Source organism: Diorhabda carinulata, chromosome 3 (assembly GCF_026250575.1).
Source record: "Diorhabda carinulata isolate Delta chromosome 3, icDioCari1.1, whole genome shotgun sequence".
NCBI classification, from domain to species: domain Eukaryota; kingdom Metazoa; phylum Arthropoda; class Insecta; order Coleoptera; family Chrysomelidae; genus Diorhabda; species Diorhabda carinulata.
The window spans coordinates 16,605,416-16,622,578 of NC_079462.1; the positions used below are offsets into that span (position 1 = coordinate 16,605,416).

The 17,163-nt window shown below is 29.8% G+C and overlaps 2 protein-coding genes across 2 annotated transcripts; one reads left to right on the top strand and one right to left on the bottom strand.

The window, feature by feature from the left end:
- Window positions 1–301: 301 nt before the first annotated feature.
- On the bottom strand, window positions 302–3,516 carry LOC130892095 (zinc finger protein 300-like). Its single transcript, XM_057797331.1, has 4 exons — window positions 3,191–3,516; window positions 2,665–3,084; window positions 2,120–2,451; window positions 302–1,137 (listed from the first exon to the last, which is right to left on the bottom strand). Exons 1-4 carry the CDS (start codon window positions 3,368–3,370, stop codon window positions 918–920), a joined length of 1,152 nt encoding a protein of 383 aa, XP_057653314.1. The 5' UTR covers window positions 3,371–3,516; the 3' UTR covers window positions 302–917.
- A 290-nt stretch (window positions 3,517–3,806) lies between these two features.
- Window positions 3,807–5,362, top strand: LOC130892096 (lactosylceramide 4-alpha-galactosyltransferase). The gene is made up of 4 exons (XM_057797333.1): window positions 3,807–4,043; window positions 4,098–4,671; window positions 4,721–4,963; window positions 5,015–5,362. Exons 2-4 carry the CDS (start codon window positions 4,142–4,144, stop codon window positions 5,313–5,315), a joined length of 1,074 nt encoding a protein of 357 aa, XP_057653316.1. The 5' UTR covers window positions 3,807–4,043; window positions 4,098–4,141; the 3' UTR covers window positions 5,316–5,362.
- The last annotated feature ends 11,801 nt before the right edge of the window (window positions 5,363–17,163 follow it).

The window sequence follows — 17,163 nt, forward strand, 5'->3', positions numbered from 1 at the left end:
AAATATACTTCCATTTTTTTCTCCTAGATTGCGTTGATAATCGTTCACTCTATTCCAGAGTGCTTTAGTTAGTTATTATTTTCCCATTACTAATATTTTAGAGAATTTTCAAGCATGCACAGTACACATAAAGTGTCTCGAACGAGAAAGAAAATTAATACTGTCGGCACCGAGACGTTTTTTCCCATAAGAACTGTCTATATAGGAGTATTACATAAATGGTTGTATTATACATCAGGGGTGGATCTAGCAAGTGATGATAGCCTCCCACGAGGCAACCATATTGGTACGAAAAAAAAGTAAATAGACGAAAAACAACGAATCAGCTTAGGATTTTGATAAAATTAGTTCATTAATAAATGATTTGAGTATTATATGATAAATCTATATAAGTACTCCATTACTGGTTCGATTAAATAATAGGTTATGTGGACTAAATGTCACAATTTACGAACTTTTTAGAAGTTGATTATTTTTTATGTAATCTAACATATTACATTGACAGAATAATATTTAAATTAATTAACTAAAATTTCGTAGAAATAAAATGAATGATCTGAATTTTAAAGATGGTGCCAGATGCAGAAACATGAATTTCTGAACGGGTTGTCAGATGTCTTTAAAATTAAGTTTAGAATATATTATGTACGCATTTGCAATGTTGTCAAGTTTACTAATTATCTGATAATTTGTATATTTAGTTTCTTTTATGTTGTAACATTATTAGAATTGGAATTTTGCGTCAATTATATCAATTTTCAATTGTGTATCTTTCTTAAGGGGTGGATAGGTTTTTTTATCATGAATACGAAATAAAAACACAAAAAAAATTTATTTTGAAATAACCAAAGACAAAAAAAATTATATAAAAATATATATTTAAAAAATATCATTCTGTATTTTCACTTTTTCTTATCTTAGGACCTATGAGTTTTTAAATGTCTAACTAAATGGGCTTTTTGCGAAAACCTTTTGTTGCATATTTCGCACAAATATGCTTTTTCTCCAGTATGTATCAACATGTGTTGGTAGAGTTGACCCTTTGTTGAAAAGGCCTTTCCGCATTGATCACAGTGGTAGTTTTTCTCACCCGTATGGATTTTCGTGTGAGTATTCAAATTACTAGAACTGGCGAATCTGCAAAATTAATGAAAACATCTGCCAACCGACAAAATATTATGCTTCAAATCTACGAGACATAAACCTAGTATCTTATCAAAGAAATGTTTGTTTAAATGAAATACCCCGTATATAAATCCAAAAATCCTTATTATCCCGTTCCAACGTTATTTTTTTAAAATTCTTCTTCATATCAATACCACAATTTTCATTCAAAATATATGTATTATACAGGAATCTCAGAAATCTCAAGTATAATTGAAAATGTCAATCTATTACAGACATATTTTTAAATAATGGTTAGTTTAGGTTGCTATATTTTTTATTTTATTAATTTTTGTTATATATAATACAGGGTGAATCAAATTACATTGTTTTCTCGGTATTTTTTTTTATTAAACACACTATATTTAACATCATGATATAAATTATTTTCGATATAGTTTATTTTATCTTAAATACTTCCCCATTTTCAAAATTTCGAGAAATAAAATGTTATACAGGGCGTTAGAAGAATTATAATCAAATTTTAACAAAACGCCCTGTATAATTGAGAAACTTCAAACGAGCTTTGATCTATTGTGCGCATAGTTTTCAAATAATAGTCGGAATTCGCTACATCTCTTGATTTTATCAATTTTCGTTTTATATAATACAAAGTGAATCAAACTACATTTTTTTCTCGGTATTTTTTTATTAAACACACTATATCATCGTCACTATAAATTGGTTTCAATATAGTTAATTTCATCCTAAATACTTTCCCATTACAACAAAAATAAATAATATACTATAGAAGAGATTTATCAAATAAATATAACCGATTGTAAATAGGACACCCATATATTGAAAGATATTGACAAGAGGATATTGTAGCGATAATTTTTTGAAGGATAGTCAAAATTTATCGAACCAACCGATTCTGGAACTATAGGTTAAATATAATACAGGGTGATTCAAAATATAAACGTAATGTACGTAACTAAATATTTATACAAACCTTTTGTTGCAATAAGTACATCCATAAGGTCTTTCTGATGTGTGAATGGCTATTGTATGTTTAGTTAATTGCTGTGCAGTCGCGAAAGCCTTATTACAAGCTGCACATATATGGTTCTTCTCGCCCGTATGGGTTCTCATATGTGTATGGAGATGACCTCCGTTAATGAATCTCTTTTCACACAAATGACAAATGTATGGTCTCTCTCCCGTATGGATTCTAATGTGATGAACTAATCCCGGTTTTGTTCTGAATATTTTCATGCATACGTTGCACTGGTGTTGTTTTTCTTTTTTTATTTTTTTTGAATTTAATACTAGCATATCATTTAACTAAAATTTGTACAGAGAATTGATAGTTGCAACTATTGACTAACAAAATGAACTAAACTATTGAAACAAAAAACATTCGGAAGTTCGGAAGAGAATTGTCAATTTGAGTTTATGAGATTTTATGAATGAATTTTAGTTGTACCACCTATTTTAAACTGCAATATTAACTTATAAACTTAAATCTGATCATTATACAACAAATATATGACTTACCTTATCATTATCTTGTTTGCTATTCCCAAAATCGGCATTTAATTCTAGCAAGTTATTCCTATGAATATCAAATACTGATGTTGAGTCTACACCACTTTCCAGCTGCACATTTTGTAGTATTTGTGTATCCGATGGTTCTATTAGATTACTATGTATTTCCGTTACATCCAAATTATTTTGAGTATCGTTATTTTTTGTTCCTCCACCGTTATTTTCTTGATAAGTTTCCCTGTTTTCGTCCTTTTTTATTTCTACGAAACCAGTTAAATCCGGAGCGGAAGGTAAATTATGAAAACTTTCGAAACATTGTCGTAATTTTGCGTCCGAGGACTCGCACTGTGTTTTAAACTGAAATGCTACATTTAATTTGGATAAACATTTTTGGCAGATGTATGGTGGTAAGCCATCACCTTGTAGAACCTAAAATACAAAACCTTTTATAAGGTAGCATTAGTTTATGTACGGTGATAAATATTTAAAAGGGATAAATTGAGGTTTTGTGCTGTAGAACTTTTTAGTCCCTTACTTGTACTGCAGCACAAGCCATTATAAGTATCGAAAAGTGCGGTGGTTTTATTGGATCGAATATCGGCATAAGTTTCGGTCCTTTTTCCAAACATATTCGACATATGTTGTTAATATTGATTGTTAAATAATGATATAAATCGTTGGAATGTTGAATTTGTTTGTTATTATAAGCTGCCATGTTTATAATTATAACTGTTACAAGTGTCAAAATTGTTCCATAGATAAATACAAATTATATATTCTGAAAGATTTACTATATACAATATTACGTCCAATATTGGAGAGAAAATGTCATTTTTATGAAACCTTTATTAACTTATAATTATGGAACAATAATTTTAGCTACAGTTCGAAATTCAATAAGGTAGTGTCTATTCATTCGAGATCCGGACGATAATCCAACATTTGATTGAATCTTACAATTATCGAAAACTGCATATTAAAAGCAAATATTTTTCAATTCTCCTATAATTTATTGACGTATTTATAGAAAAAGGCGAGTCCGCGACATTTATGTGTTTAACGAATATCTCACTTTGATACGAATTTATATTTTCTCGAAAATTGTATGACTAGCCACACCCAATGAATAAACTCTTCTTTTTTGTAAATTAATTTCTCTGTTGTCTGTCATATAAACGTCAATAATATACCTTTTTAATTAAAAATATTTTATTGTATTAGTGACCGTTTATGTGATATTGAACGTTGCTTTATTTATTTTTTTCTTTAATTTGTATGATTATGTGCAAATTTCTGATCCTAGGAATAAAATAATTTCAAAACGTTCCAATGACGATTGTAAATACTTAAACTTTAATAAACATATATCAATAGTATTTATTAGATTAGTAAGCATTTAATAAATTATATCACAATGTTATAATAATTTTCTTCACTTCCAGGCATCATAAACCAACATGCAAATCTTTTCAACATCAAAGAAAACATGAACGTCTTTATTTTACAAAAATGTTTCAAGATATTGCTATGTTTGGTATTGACATCGATTGTAGTTGTTTTCTTTTTTCAAAACCAATATTTATCAATAAAATTTTATAAATTTTTCTATTCAAAGGATACTATTTCTTGTTACCGAATCCAAACGCCGTCTCTTCCAGATATCACAGAAATATCGCCTCGTAAAGGAAAATCCATTTTTTTTCACGAAACTTCTTGTAGATCTTTTTTTAATGACAAAATATCGATAACTTCACGTCAAGCTTGTGCAGTGGAAAGCGCAGCTAAAATTAATCCAAACTTAGACGTATATCTATTGTTCACTTCACCTGGTTTACTTAAAAACGAAAAAGATGAATCCGATCAAATACTTCAAGCATTAAAAACTTATAAGAATCTCAAAATGATGCATTTAGATTATGAAAAATATGTAAAAGGAACACCCGTTGAAGAATTGTACACATCCGGAAAAATAGACAACTCTTATTATGCCCAATCGCACGCCAGCGACGTTCTTAGGTAAGTTTAACTTATTCAAAGTCTCCAGTATACAAAATATTTCATTTAGGTACCTTACTTTATGGAAATACGGTGGAATTTATTTAGATTTGGATGTTATTGTTGTAAAATCTTTAGAAGACGTCCCACCTAATTATGCAGGAATTGAATCTAATAAAAATGTAGCGGCGGGTGTATTGAGTTTTGATGCTACAGGGGAAGGTCACAAATTAGCTGAACGTTGTGTAAATGATTTGAAAGATAATTTTAATGGTCGAGATTGGGGTAACAATGGCCCCGGAGTGATAACAAGGTATTTTATCTCAACTTTATAATGAATTAAATAAATTTAATTCTATTTAAGGTTACTTAAATCTGTATGTAACGTAGAGTTGGCTAAAGATATGATAAACAAATATTGCGGCGGTTTTACCGCTTATCCCTCAAATGTATTTTATCCGGTGCCTTGGCAAAAGTGGAAAATATATTTTGATGAAAATTCTACAGAAGCTGTGGTTAATTTAGCTAAAGATAGTATTGCTATACATGTTTGGAATAAACATAGCGAACTAACCAGATTACCTTTATCTTCCGATGCACCTTATATTCATTTCGCTAGGAAATATTGTCCTAGAGTGATTGCAGCGATCGACGAATATTTTTAAATATATTTATTGTTATTTTCAAACATATTAAATGTACTAATTTCAAATGTGTTTTATTTAAAGCCTCTATCTCAATTTATTACAAAAATCAGTTTTTAAGGGTTATAATGAAGTCAAAACTAATATAAACTAAAAAAAATATGTTCTTCCACTAACAGAAGAGATTTTTTTAACTATATAAAAATTTATAAATCAAAAATAAAAATTAGAAGTTTTTACGATGGAATATAAAATCTGACAACAGCGCGTTAATGCTCTCATCAAATCAAAATAAAGTTCGTTCTTCTATTCTGTATTGATATGTTCAGTCCGTAGACCATCTACCCAGTTATGTAATAACGTCTTAGGACAAGTAATAAATTTCCAAATTAATATTTTTCCTCACTATTTACGAGTATTAAAGTGAAAATAAAGTTTAAGCTAAAAAAATAGATATTTCTAACTAACATATTTTATTCAAAAATGGTTAATTAAAATATTAGACATAGAATGTTTTGGCCTTCATTCAAGTCGGCTTTCATCCAGTAGAAAAAAATAGATATTTCTAACTAAAATATTTTATTCAAAAATGAATCTGCATGAATCGACTATAAAATAGGTGAATCTTAATTTCTATATAAAATTATAATTTAAGGTATATTATTCAAAAAGATTATAATATTAGCTATTATTTACGCACACAGTTCTTGTTGAAAACCATATGCCAATAGAATACTATATCTTGTTCATTAATGACAATTCAGTCGGTAATATTAGAACAAAAATTTTTTATCTAATTCTTGATATTCCTAAATAATGTCTAAATATTTTTTTATTACAATTTCAATTTATAATATTCTAACAAACATTTAAAAATTAAAAGTAAGGATATTTCAAATATTAATTTTAACTTTTATGACATATGTAAAATGTGTTGCGTATTTTGAATACAGATTGTTAATTGGAGGGAAATCTATTATTATTGTTTCAGTGAAATATAAAATTTGATTATTAATTTATGTTTTTGAGTGCAAAATCTGTGTGTTCAATAAAATAAAACTCAAATTTATAGTGAGCAAATTATGTGCAACCCCAGATTATTTTTGAAATTGGTACGATTAATTATGCTCTAGACTTTAGAGGTTAGGTTTCTTATTTAATATATTCATATAACGTTTCATATTTCTTTAAATATCAATTTTAATATTCCATTAAATAGGGATTAATTATCTTAGCAACATGAAATCTAAAAGACAATAAGTATAGTGTAAATGATGTACTAACTTTCATCGTTAGTGTGAAGTAAACCATTTACAAGTTTATTTTTTAATTTAAACAAAAGAAAAAGTAAATCATCAACACTTAACGTATATTTCTGATGCATTTGTTTTTAAACATGTATTGAAATTTTCAAAATGTGCTTGTGTGAAGCGTGAAAAAAACTGTAAATAAATGTAGACAAGTATTTGTACGACAGCGAAACAAACAGGTAAAACTAATACGCTTATAACACCTATTACACCTCATCTTGTATATCTTTCTGGTAACACCACTATTGAATACGATTAATTTTACCTTAAAATGGCGGAACTGAAGCAATTATTACACGTAAGACAACTATAACGAAATCAACCCCCTTTGTACGATGCTAGCAACGACGTACGTCACCCTGTTCAAACAAATAGATATTTTTTATAATATGGAAACGTTTGTCGTTACGTTATTTGTTCAGATAATAGAAGCTACGGCATAGCTTATAAAAATTTTCACCCGTATTTTAACGGAAAGATTAACATTAGACACAGTTAATTTTGCACGCAGACCCTATGAACATTACGGCTATTGTGAGAATGTTTTCCTATTTCTACAGTACCGTATTTAAAATTTTTTAACCATATTAAATCGATTTAAAAGTTTTTATATCTTTTAATGGATCGGTGCCATTTTATGACACGTAATTAAAATTGAGATGAAACAAGAGAAAAAAATTAATGAATTATTTTAATTCGATATACAAAACAGATGTTGTTGTGAATATATATTTTTTCCATTATATATAAACGCTTTTTATGATAAGTATAATCCTTTCAAGAGTTCAAGTCTCGTTTTCCGTTGCCAAACGTTATGGTAATATTATAATTTTATGGGTATATCACCATATAAATACGGACCTGTAATTAACTCGAAGTTTAAAAAAGACGGAGAGCAGTTATCGCATTACCTCCCGACAAAGATAGGGTATATTTAGCGTTCAGCTGTTCTTTTGCACGCTTCACGCCAGATTTTCATCTGAATTCGATGTCTTTGAATTTTGATTAGCACGGGTGTCAGGAGACCACCCTGTTTAAGCGCGTACTACCCCAATGAGTGATGTTTGTGAGCTCCCAGAATGCCCGAATTTATGGCACGTAAGTCGGAATGATTGTTTTCGAAATTTGTAATGCCATATAAGGAAACGTTTGTTGGATTAGGATTCAACTCGACAGTGTATCATTTTTTTACATCTATTTGTGTGTATATCCATTTTGACTTTTTCTTTTTGGTGTAAATTAATAACTTGCGGAATAAAAGGCAATTTTGGAACTAGTCCCTTTTTTAACTTAAAAAAGGCGAACCAAGTATCAGATGGTCTGATCAAATTCACGAAGATTTAACAATGAAGTTTCAAAGATCAAACTTTCGAGATTAGGTCACGTAACGAATATTGAAAGTAAACAGAAAAAAACTTTACGCATGTATCACATACCACATTTTTTATGCGAACAAAAAATTGGCGATTGTATACTTTTTTTAGGTTAGGTTAAGTTAGGTTAGAGATGGAAAATTTCCAATTTATTATCGTATAGATAGGTACTCCCAGATTGTGTTCTTTGAATTAAGGAAACTAGGCACTAAAATATAATCAGAACTAATGTAGTTTTTGTATTTTAAATGATATAGTGTATTTATTGTTGCAGCAACGTATAAATAAATATATTTTTGGATAAGAATCGGTAATTAAAATCGGTAATTACGGTTTTAACGATATTTTTAATGATTCTCGTTGGCGCAGCTGTACTAAATATCAGTGTATATATATATATATATATATATATATATATATATATATATATATATATATATATATATATATATATATATATATATCGAAGCAACAATTTTTTCACGTGAAAATACATTTCTAACTAAACTAAAACACCGAGAACAGTAAAATATCTTCTAGTAGGTAGAATTGAGACGGAGACAGAGTACAAATAAGTATTACTTATTGTTGAAACAATGAAAATGATTAATATTTTGTTTCGTCGGTACGGCAAAGCATTTTTAGATTAGCGTGAAGTTTGCACGCTCACGTGCTCATTCCAAAAATGATTGGTTCGTTGCAAAAAAACTGCCTGTAAATATGCCGCTGGATTTTACTGGTATTTCATTCAAGTCCATACATTTAATACTCATGTACATCGTCCCGAGAAACGATTTCTCTTCGCAATTTCCATTTTAAAGATTTTTTTATCTCTAAAATCTGATAACGAATCAATTTTAATAAATGGATTAAAGACTGACAAAGTAATTGATAAAAGAGATGGTAAAATCTCGAAAAAAAATTAAACCAACTCGCTTGAATCAAATATCGTTCTGTTCTGAGGTCTCTCTTGTTCGTTTTTCAAGGTCAAACAATATTTTTTTTCACCTTGGTAATAGATTTAAAAAATTCATCAAGACGTTGTATAACTCTTCCAATATCAATTGTAGAAGACAGTCAATCAATATTTCATAAATGCGAACGGCACTCATACCAAATTAAAAAATGAAAAATAATGTTTACTTCCCTCATAAACATCTAGCAAACCGTTAGTACACGTGGACTCATCATCTTTTTTGTTTACCAATGAAAACGTCGAATCGTAAATATAAATGCATTTCTATTGGCAAAAGCCGTATGTACACAATTTCTTCAAAATATTCCTGGTAGAAAGTCTGCTTTAAGCAGTGGCGTGGCTTAGTGAGATTAATTTAATTCATATACATTTTTTTCAAATTAAAAATATGGCGAGAATAAGGACAGGTATGAATTTAATAATAAATGTTTAGATATACAAATACAGCGAGTTAATTTAAATATATTCGAAAGAACAGGGTCGTTATCTTCTCAGACTACTTCCTGACTATTGCATATTTAACCCTATAGGGTTAATATGGGTCACCAGAATTCAATAAAGAGATTTTAAAACTCGTGAAGAAAGTTCTAACAGCAGACCGCTAAGAGTTTTGGAAAAACCGTGTTGAACATGTTATCAAAGAAGAAGATGAGTTTGTGGTATTATCCCCTTTACATCTCTTTATAATTCAATCAAATTACGACTTTAATTCAGACGATTCTGACTATTATATGTTTTTTCTTTTGTTTTATTTGCGAATAATTTATTTTCTTTTATGGTTTTGAAATTTCTTTTTCCGGAAAAAAACAAACGAATGGGGTACAAAAAGGATTCAGTTCACGTCTGGTATCCTGCTTAAGCCAAACTTCCTTACATTTCACTCGTCTATTTACGTTTTATAATTTAACATTCAGCAATTTAACGAGGTGTAATAATGATTTTTTTCCAAGTTTCAAGTAGGACTACAATTGAGTGCATTTGTTTAAATAACGGCTTAAAACTAGTTTTTATAATCTACAATTGATATTGGTAGAACTATTTCCTTGAAATAAAGCTCCGTTTCCAGCACTTTTCAAGATGTGAGCCGATTTGTTGTCAATTTATAATAAGTTTTTATGAATTATCAAAATCGAAGTTAAGTTTATCGATCTGTATAATAAAAAATATAAAAAAATGTTGAAGAAATTAGAGCGATTCTTCTTGAAGATAAAGGATCTATAGATAAAGATCTAGATCCACTACTAGGAACTTTATATTAAAAAATTAGGATATAAAAGATGTTAACCATGTAGTTTTAATACAATTTCATCTAAAAGTAATTACAGAGAAGTTGAAAACTTACTTTTTCGAGCAGAATGAAAAATTCGTGATTAGTTTCAACTTAATGTCTTCAAAATCTGATTTAATCTATTTTAAATCGTGATTTGCCAAGAGTTTCATCAGCCCCTGTAGAAAATTCGATAAAATTTCCAATAAAAATATCATAAATGTACAAACCTCCTATTTTAGTGTCCTGCTATTGGTGCACTACAAGCAGCTACCATTATATAAAAGGGACGAAATACAATAACAAATAGGGGTGGTAAAGTCCCTTACAGTACCCACCCTTATAGTGAATTAAATCACCACATCATCCGTTGTCTAGTTACTGAAATCTAATGTTTAATAAAACTTTTATTTTCAATTTAAAAACGAAATGAAACATCGAAAGAATTTTGATAAAGTCGAAATTTCAAATTTTATATTTTTTCCAAAAATAAGGGACGGAACAGACCTAAAAGATAAATGCATTAAGTTAAATTCCTTTTCAAAAACATTCTAAAACGTGGCTCGTTTGGAAAATTGATGTGCTCCCATAAAATTTACTGTCATTTATTAATTTTACACATTTATATAAACAGGCTATATATTATCGAAATGTATCAACAATGGTGAAAGAGCTCGCCGTAAAAAAACAAATTAACAGAAATGGACTGAACAACAACAATTATTAATGCAGTCGGTCTACATACATAGATGAATAAACGATGACTGGAAAATATTGAAAAAATTAAATAGAAACTTGGAGTTCTATCACATAAAACTTTGTCTATTGTACTAATTACGAGGATGGTTTCAGAAGTAACTGGCCCGACAAAGAAAACACAAAATTTTTGAAAAAACTTAATTTATTAATCACGTTTTAGCTCCATACACTTTTCCTAGTGATGTTAAAATCCTTTTTATGATAAGAATCGTCCATTCCATATTAATTACCGACATCATTTTTCCATTGTTGGAAAATTTTGATCACCGAGACATTTTTTTCTTCATCTTTTCATCCCGTTTCATCACGTTTTTGAACGCGTCTCTGTCCCTAGCAACATGTAACAATTCTCCGACGCCGAGATTTTTCCATTCTCTTATGTTTTGAAACCAGGATTTCTTCTTCTTGCCGATGCCTTTCTATCCATCTACTCTGCCCTTCATTATGTTGTGTAACAGATGTTTTTTTTATCTTAATAATTGTCTTTTGCGATCAATGCGTCTTTGGTGTGACTTCGTCGTTGGTGATAATTTTCGATAATTTCCAAGTTTCCACCAGTAGGAACTGACCACACATAACATTTCTGTTTCCAGCCATTCTATTTGGTTTCCATTCAGTGTGAGTCTAGGATCAGAGAATATTTCGAGAGGGCTAATCTGGCGAATAAAGGTGGAAATTCAAAATTTTGGCCATTGCAATAACGGATATGTGAGATGGTAAAACAACACGTTTTTGCTTGAATTCTTAACTCAAACGTTGTATAATACTCGCTGTTGATAGCGATGAAAACTTTTTAATTCCTAATATGTCTGCTAGGTCGTCGTTGATCATCCAGTACCGTTTTGTTGATTCGTCACCTCATTTGGTCGACCACTACGATGCTGGTCTTCGTAGATCGTTCGGTCTCGTTTAAACTTTGCTAACCAATATATTACTATTGATAATGAACAATCGGTTTCACCCAGAGTAGAATATAGTTCAGCTTTTATATTGGTTGTGCTTATACCTTTCAATTAGAAGTATTGTATCAAATATAAATTCACTGAAAACGTTCACTATTGATGGTAACTAAAAAACTTTTTAGTTCGATGTGTTTTAAAAACGTGTTTTTTAAACTATGTTTATTTAATTGATACTACCTCGCTTTTTATATACTTACATCTCGTCGAAAGTTGTATCGAGCCATAAGGTTGTAGTTGGTAAGGTTGTCGAAGTTTTACTAAATCCAATCTCTCTCCAAACTTTATGCACGTATCACATACAATATTTTTTCTATAAGCGAAAAATTTCCTCAATTCCGTCTCTGCACCGATTTTGAAAACATCGAAAGAAAAAAATGTGTTTAATTCCTCATAATATTAATTGGTTCGATTTATCAAGCAGTCAGAAATCATATTTTGATGCAGGTAAAGGAAGATTAGTGTGACTACTTTCATATTGAAGAGTAGAAAAGAGAAAAAAAAATATGAACTCGAACATTTATGATGAATTTATGAGACAGGTTGAAAAGTAGGAGTTGTCTAATTTGTCCAGCGGCGTTACTTTATACAACCAAGGGTGGCAGTTGAAAAATCCCTTTGCTGTCAAGAAATCAGTTAAGGAACAATAGGAAGTTCGAAAGGACACAAACGCAGAGATTCTTTAATCCATTGAAATAAATAACAGGAATAATGAATTAAATTCATAACATGTTAGACCATACTACAAATATTTATCTATAAAATATGTTTTGACTGTTCAAAAAGCAATAAGCAATCGTTGGATCCTCAATTTTCAATCTAAATCGTTTTCAGATGATTTATTTTACATATTCAGTAATTTTCTCATCATCATCATAGTTATAATTTTCTGTTATACATGTTCACTTTCATTCTTAGAGTTTATAAATACTTATGAATGAAAGATGAAGAATGTCTTAGAGCTACAACGCTTTCTCAAATGGTATATTTTTATAAAAATATTAAAATTTCTACTACAACTAAAGAAATATTTTGAATTGATAAAATTTTCTCATAATTTCCTTATACGAGAATATGTTGAATGTTGGGCCTCCCAAAGCGACCCCACAGGGCATATCGAATTTATTTTAAAAGGTAGAAGGATCACTTTACAGGTTCCTACACCTTTGTGCCCTTTGTGTCGCGTTTTGTTAACTCCCGGAGGTGTATTCTATCTCTCTATGACCGATGACAGCTAAAAGTTATTATTTTGCGGCGTCTCTTCTGTACGACAAAAGTTAGATCAATATTTTCTTAACGAACAGCTCATTCAAAAATACGAGAAAAAAACTTTGTTTCTAATCTAATCGATCATCCTTCGGGTAACACCAGGAGTATCGGTAACATGTTTTTATTGAAATCAAAAAAGGATTTTAACATTATTTAGAAATTTAAATATAAATATAAAAACGTCAATTTTGGATAGCGAAGAAGTCGAATAAACTTAAGTAATGATTTTATTAAAGGGTAGATATCTAGTAAGAACCGGAAATTAGAATGAGGGATCAGATTTGAATTGGGTAAAGACAATGTTGGAACCAGAGATGGCCCTGGAGGGGATTGCATCAGAACGATGAAACAGAAGAAGATATAAAGAGGGCATAAAGGTCACAGATTCGGGGGTGATAGAAATAGAAGCGGAATCATTAGAGACGGCATACTAGTATGCAAAAAACTGCAGTAACCAGATGAATAGTATTAATAATAAACTGAGCGAAGACTCAACGACAAGATTTAATAATAAAAGACTTGACTCTTGATTTGTTGGTGATGTTTAGTAGACAACCATTTCTGTATCATCGAGAGATAACACATCACTCACTAAATCGTATGACTAACTAAGAAAAACACATTTTTTCCTAGAAATCGATTTTATTCATCAATTTAATCTCATTCAAGATCCATACAATCATTTCGACGTTTGTCTTTGTCTTTTGCTTTAAAATAGGCCTCAGTTTCATCAATTGCTCAATCACTTAAGCTGCATTTCTTACGTTGATCATTATTTTGAGATCAGCAATCAATAGAGTCTAGATCTGGACTATACGTTGATTTTAACAATCGTTGCCATCGACTTGTGAAGCGGTGCATTGTCTTGGTAAAATATTGCTTTCTTATTTGACATATGAGGCCGTTTTTTCTAGTTTTTTTGCATTCGAAATAAACAATAACTCCATGTAGTATTTGCTATTAATTGCCTCTCCCTTTTGGACATAGTCGATGTACAATATTCCAAGCGCATTCCAAAATACTGAAGCTATAACTTCCCCAGTTGACTGGGTTGACAGTTGACCACTTAGATGATGATCGTTTTGATTCCCAAATTTAGTGATGGATCCATTTTCCATCCATTGTCACAAAATCTGTAATCTGTATTACGTGTAAAGAAGGCCAAAGACTGCTCTGAATCTTCAAAACGTTGTTGTTTTGATCGACACCCACTCTCCTGTGGTAAAATGCTCATGCCTAATTGCAAACACACTGCCTTCTGATATCTTTAAGTCTTCGACCATCTCATGCAATATCAATTTACGTTTAGATTGAACCAATTTTTGGACTTTTTTGATGTTTTCTGGAGTAACTACATAAATTGGATTACCAGAACTTTCACCATCATCGTTTAAACGCTTAAATTCAGCAAATTAATAACAAATGGTTCTTTTCGATGGAGCAGAGTCCGGATAACACATTTTTTTTTCTTTTGTCAGTTCGTGAGGAATATCTCTTGAATATGACGGATTTTGAAATGTCAAATCGGAAATTTCGTTCAAGAAACAGACAGTTGGAACAGTGTTAATTATAATAATTGAATTTAAGTTATTCGAGAGATTATTTTCTTTAGAATAAACAATTAGAATGTCAACAGAATGCTATTTCCTTTGATATTGTTATTAGAATTATGTATTTATATAATATATATATATATATATATATATATATATATATATATATATATAACTTCATCAACAAGTTTCTAGCTTTATGCACATTGCCGGTGAGTGAATATTTGGCCAGTCAATTTGCCAGATCTATGTCCACTGGAGGTTACATTGATGATGATTTGAATTGCTTCTTCAATCTATTTAAACAAACGTCTATTTTGTATTAGTATATATTTTTTAAATAAGTAGAATATTGTTTCTGATATTATTTTGTCAAAAATTTAATATTTACTTGTTGCTTATGAAAAATTTGTTACTTATGTTGAAAAGTATGAAATAACCGTACTAAATACATTTCACTTTACTATTCGAAATCAATTTAAATGCCCTTACTCGGGATTTTTCAGTTTGTGTACGAAAATAAGTCATCAAAAAAAGGGTTACTAATCTCAAAAGTGAAAATGACACGTCAATCTTGATTGGATTACATCGATATTTGTTAAGGTATGTTGACACGTGTTTAAAACACGTTGTCAATTCTACAGGGATAAGTACATTGGTAATCTCACCCCCGCTGCGGTAAACCCATATTGTGTCTCGGTGTTGTTGCTAAATAAATAAGTGTCGTTTAAAAATTGAATTTCACCTTTTTTTTTCGAAGGTTTATAAACCAGCTTACCCGACTTAGTACAGCCTCAATCGATAAATACAAGTTAATCAATTTAAAGCTTTCTGATAAACTATATTTTTTGTGTTTTGTGGTGTATAAATAAACAAAAATGACGGTTTTCCAACGCACGAACACGCGAGTTATAATTGTCCATGCGCGAAATAGAGAAATTTCAAGTTGATTCCGTAAACTTCTAACGACTGGCCATGCGATTTATTTATGGTCATCGCAATTGCCTTACGTAACGTTTAAAATCGAATGGTTATTCAGTAAAGAAAGTCAATAGACACAAAATATAGAAGGATCCACACTTCGTCAGATGTATCGATAGATATAGAGAAACGACATGTTGGTTGACAAATGTCAAATATTATGGTTGCGTTCAGAAATGCAATTTGTGACAAAACATCAAGGATAAACAAAATGGTTGTTTTCATTTAATTCCGAGCATTTTCGTATTTAAATCTTCTCTGGATTTCCACAATTAATTCAAGACCAAAGTTAACCAAATCTGTCCAGCCGTTCTAGAGTTTTAGCGAGACTAACGAACTGCATTTAATTTTTATATACAGGGTGTCCCACGACGAGTTAAAACTATCCGTATATGGTAAAATCATGAAAATTTCTACGTTTGTGTTTTCGGATACGATCTTTTTAACCAAAATATTTTCAAAGTTGGGCGACCTCCGGTAGAACCGAAACTTTGTTATTATAAATAAATTATATTAAATTCATACATTTTTGAAATTTATGTAAAATTTTAGTATACTTTTGTCTAAAAACTTTTTTCGAAAAATGGATACTTTTTGAGTTATTAATTGTAAAAAATTTGTCCGTTGCAGATCCTTATAAAGTATTTTCTTACGAGAATACCCCTAAACATATGAAAATGGTTTCTATTTAGTTGTTTTTAGCAAGGTCAGAGATATTTGAATCTATGTTGAAAATTTTTTCATTTTATACAGGGTGTGTATAAAAGTGTTCAAATTTTAACTTCATAAATATCAAATTTCTTCATTTTCTTAAATAGAAACACCCGGTTTTTTCTATTTTAATATATTCAGGGGTAAAAAATAAGGCAAATTCATGTATACTTCCCTGTACCTAAACCTTATCCAGATATTAAATGTTTTTTGTAAATTTTTGAAGATACAGATACAGAAAATTTTATTTTGACTCGTTTATACAAGTACTAAGAAATAAAAAAGTATTTTTCTTTATCTTGTCAAGGTCTGTAAAAAATCAAGTAGGAAAGTATTAAAGCATTAAAATAAACAAAACTGGGTGGTTCTATTTGAAAAAAATAAAGAAATTTGATATTTATGAAGTTAAATTTTGAACATTTTTTATACACACCCTGTATAGAAAGAAAAAATTTTCAACGTAGATTCAAATACGTATGACCTTGCTAAAAGCAAACGAACACAAAACATTTTCCTATCTTTAAGGGTATCCTCGTAAAAGAATAATTTATAAGGGTCTGTAATGGTCGAATTTTTTACAAAAAAATTGATAACTCAAAAAGTATGCATTTTTCAAAAAAAGTTTTTATATAAAAGTATGATAAAATTTTACGTAGATTAAAAAAATGTATTAATATACAGGGTGTTATATTTAAAATAACAAAGTTATAT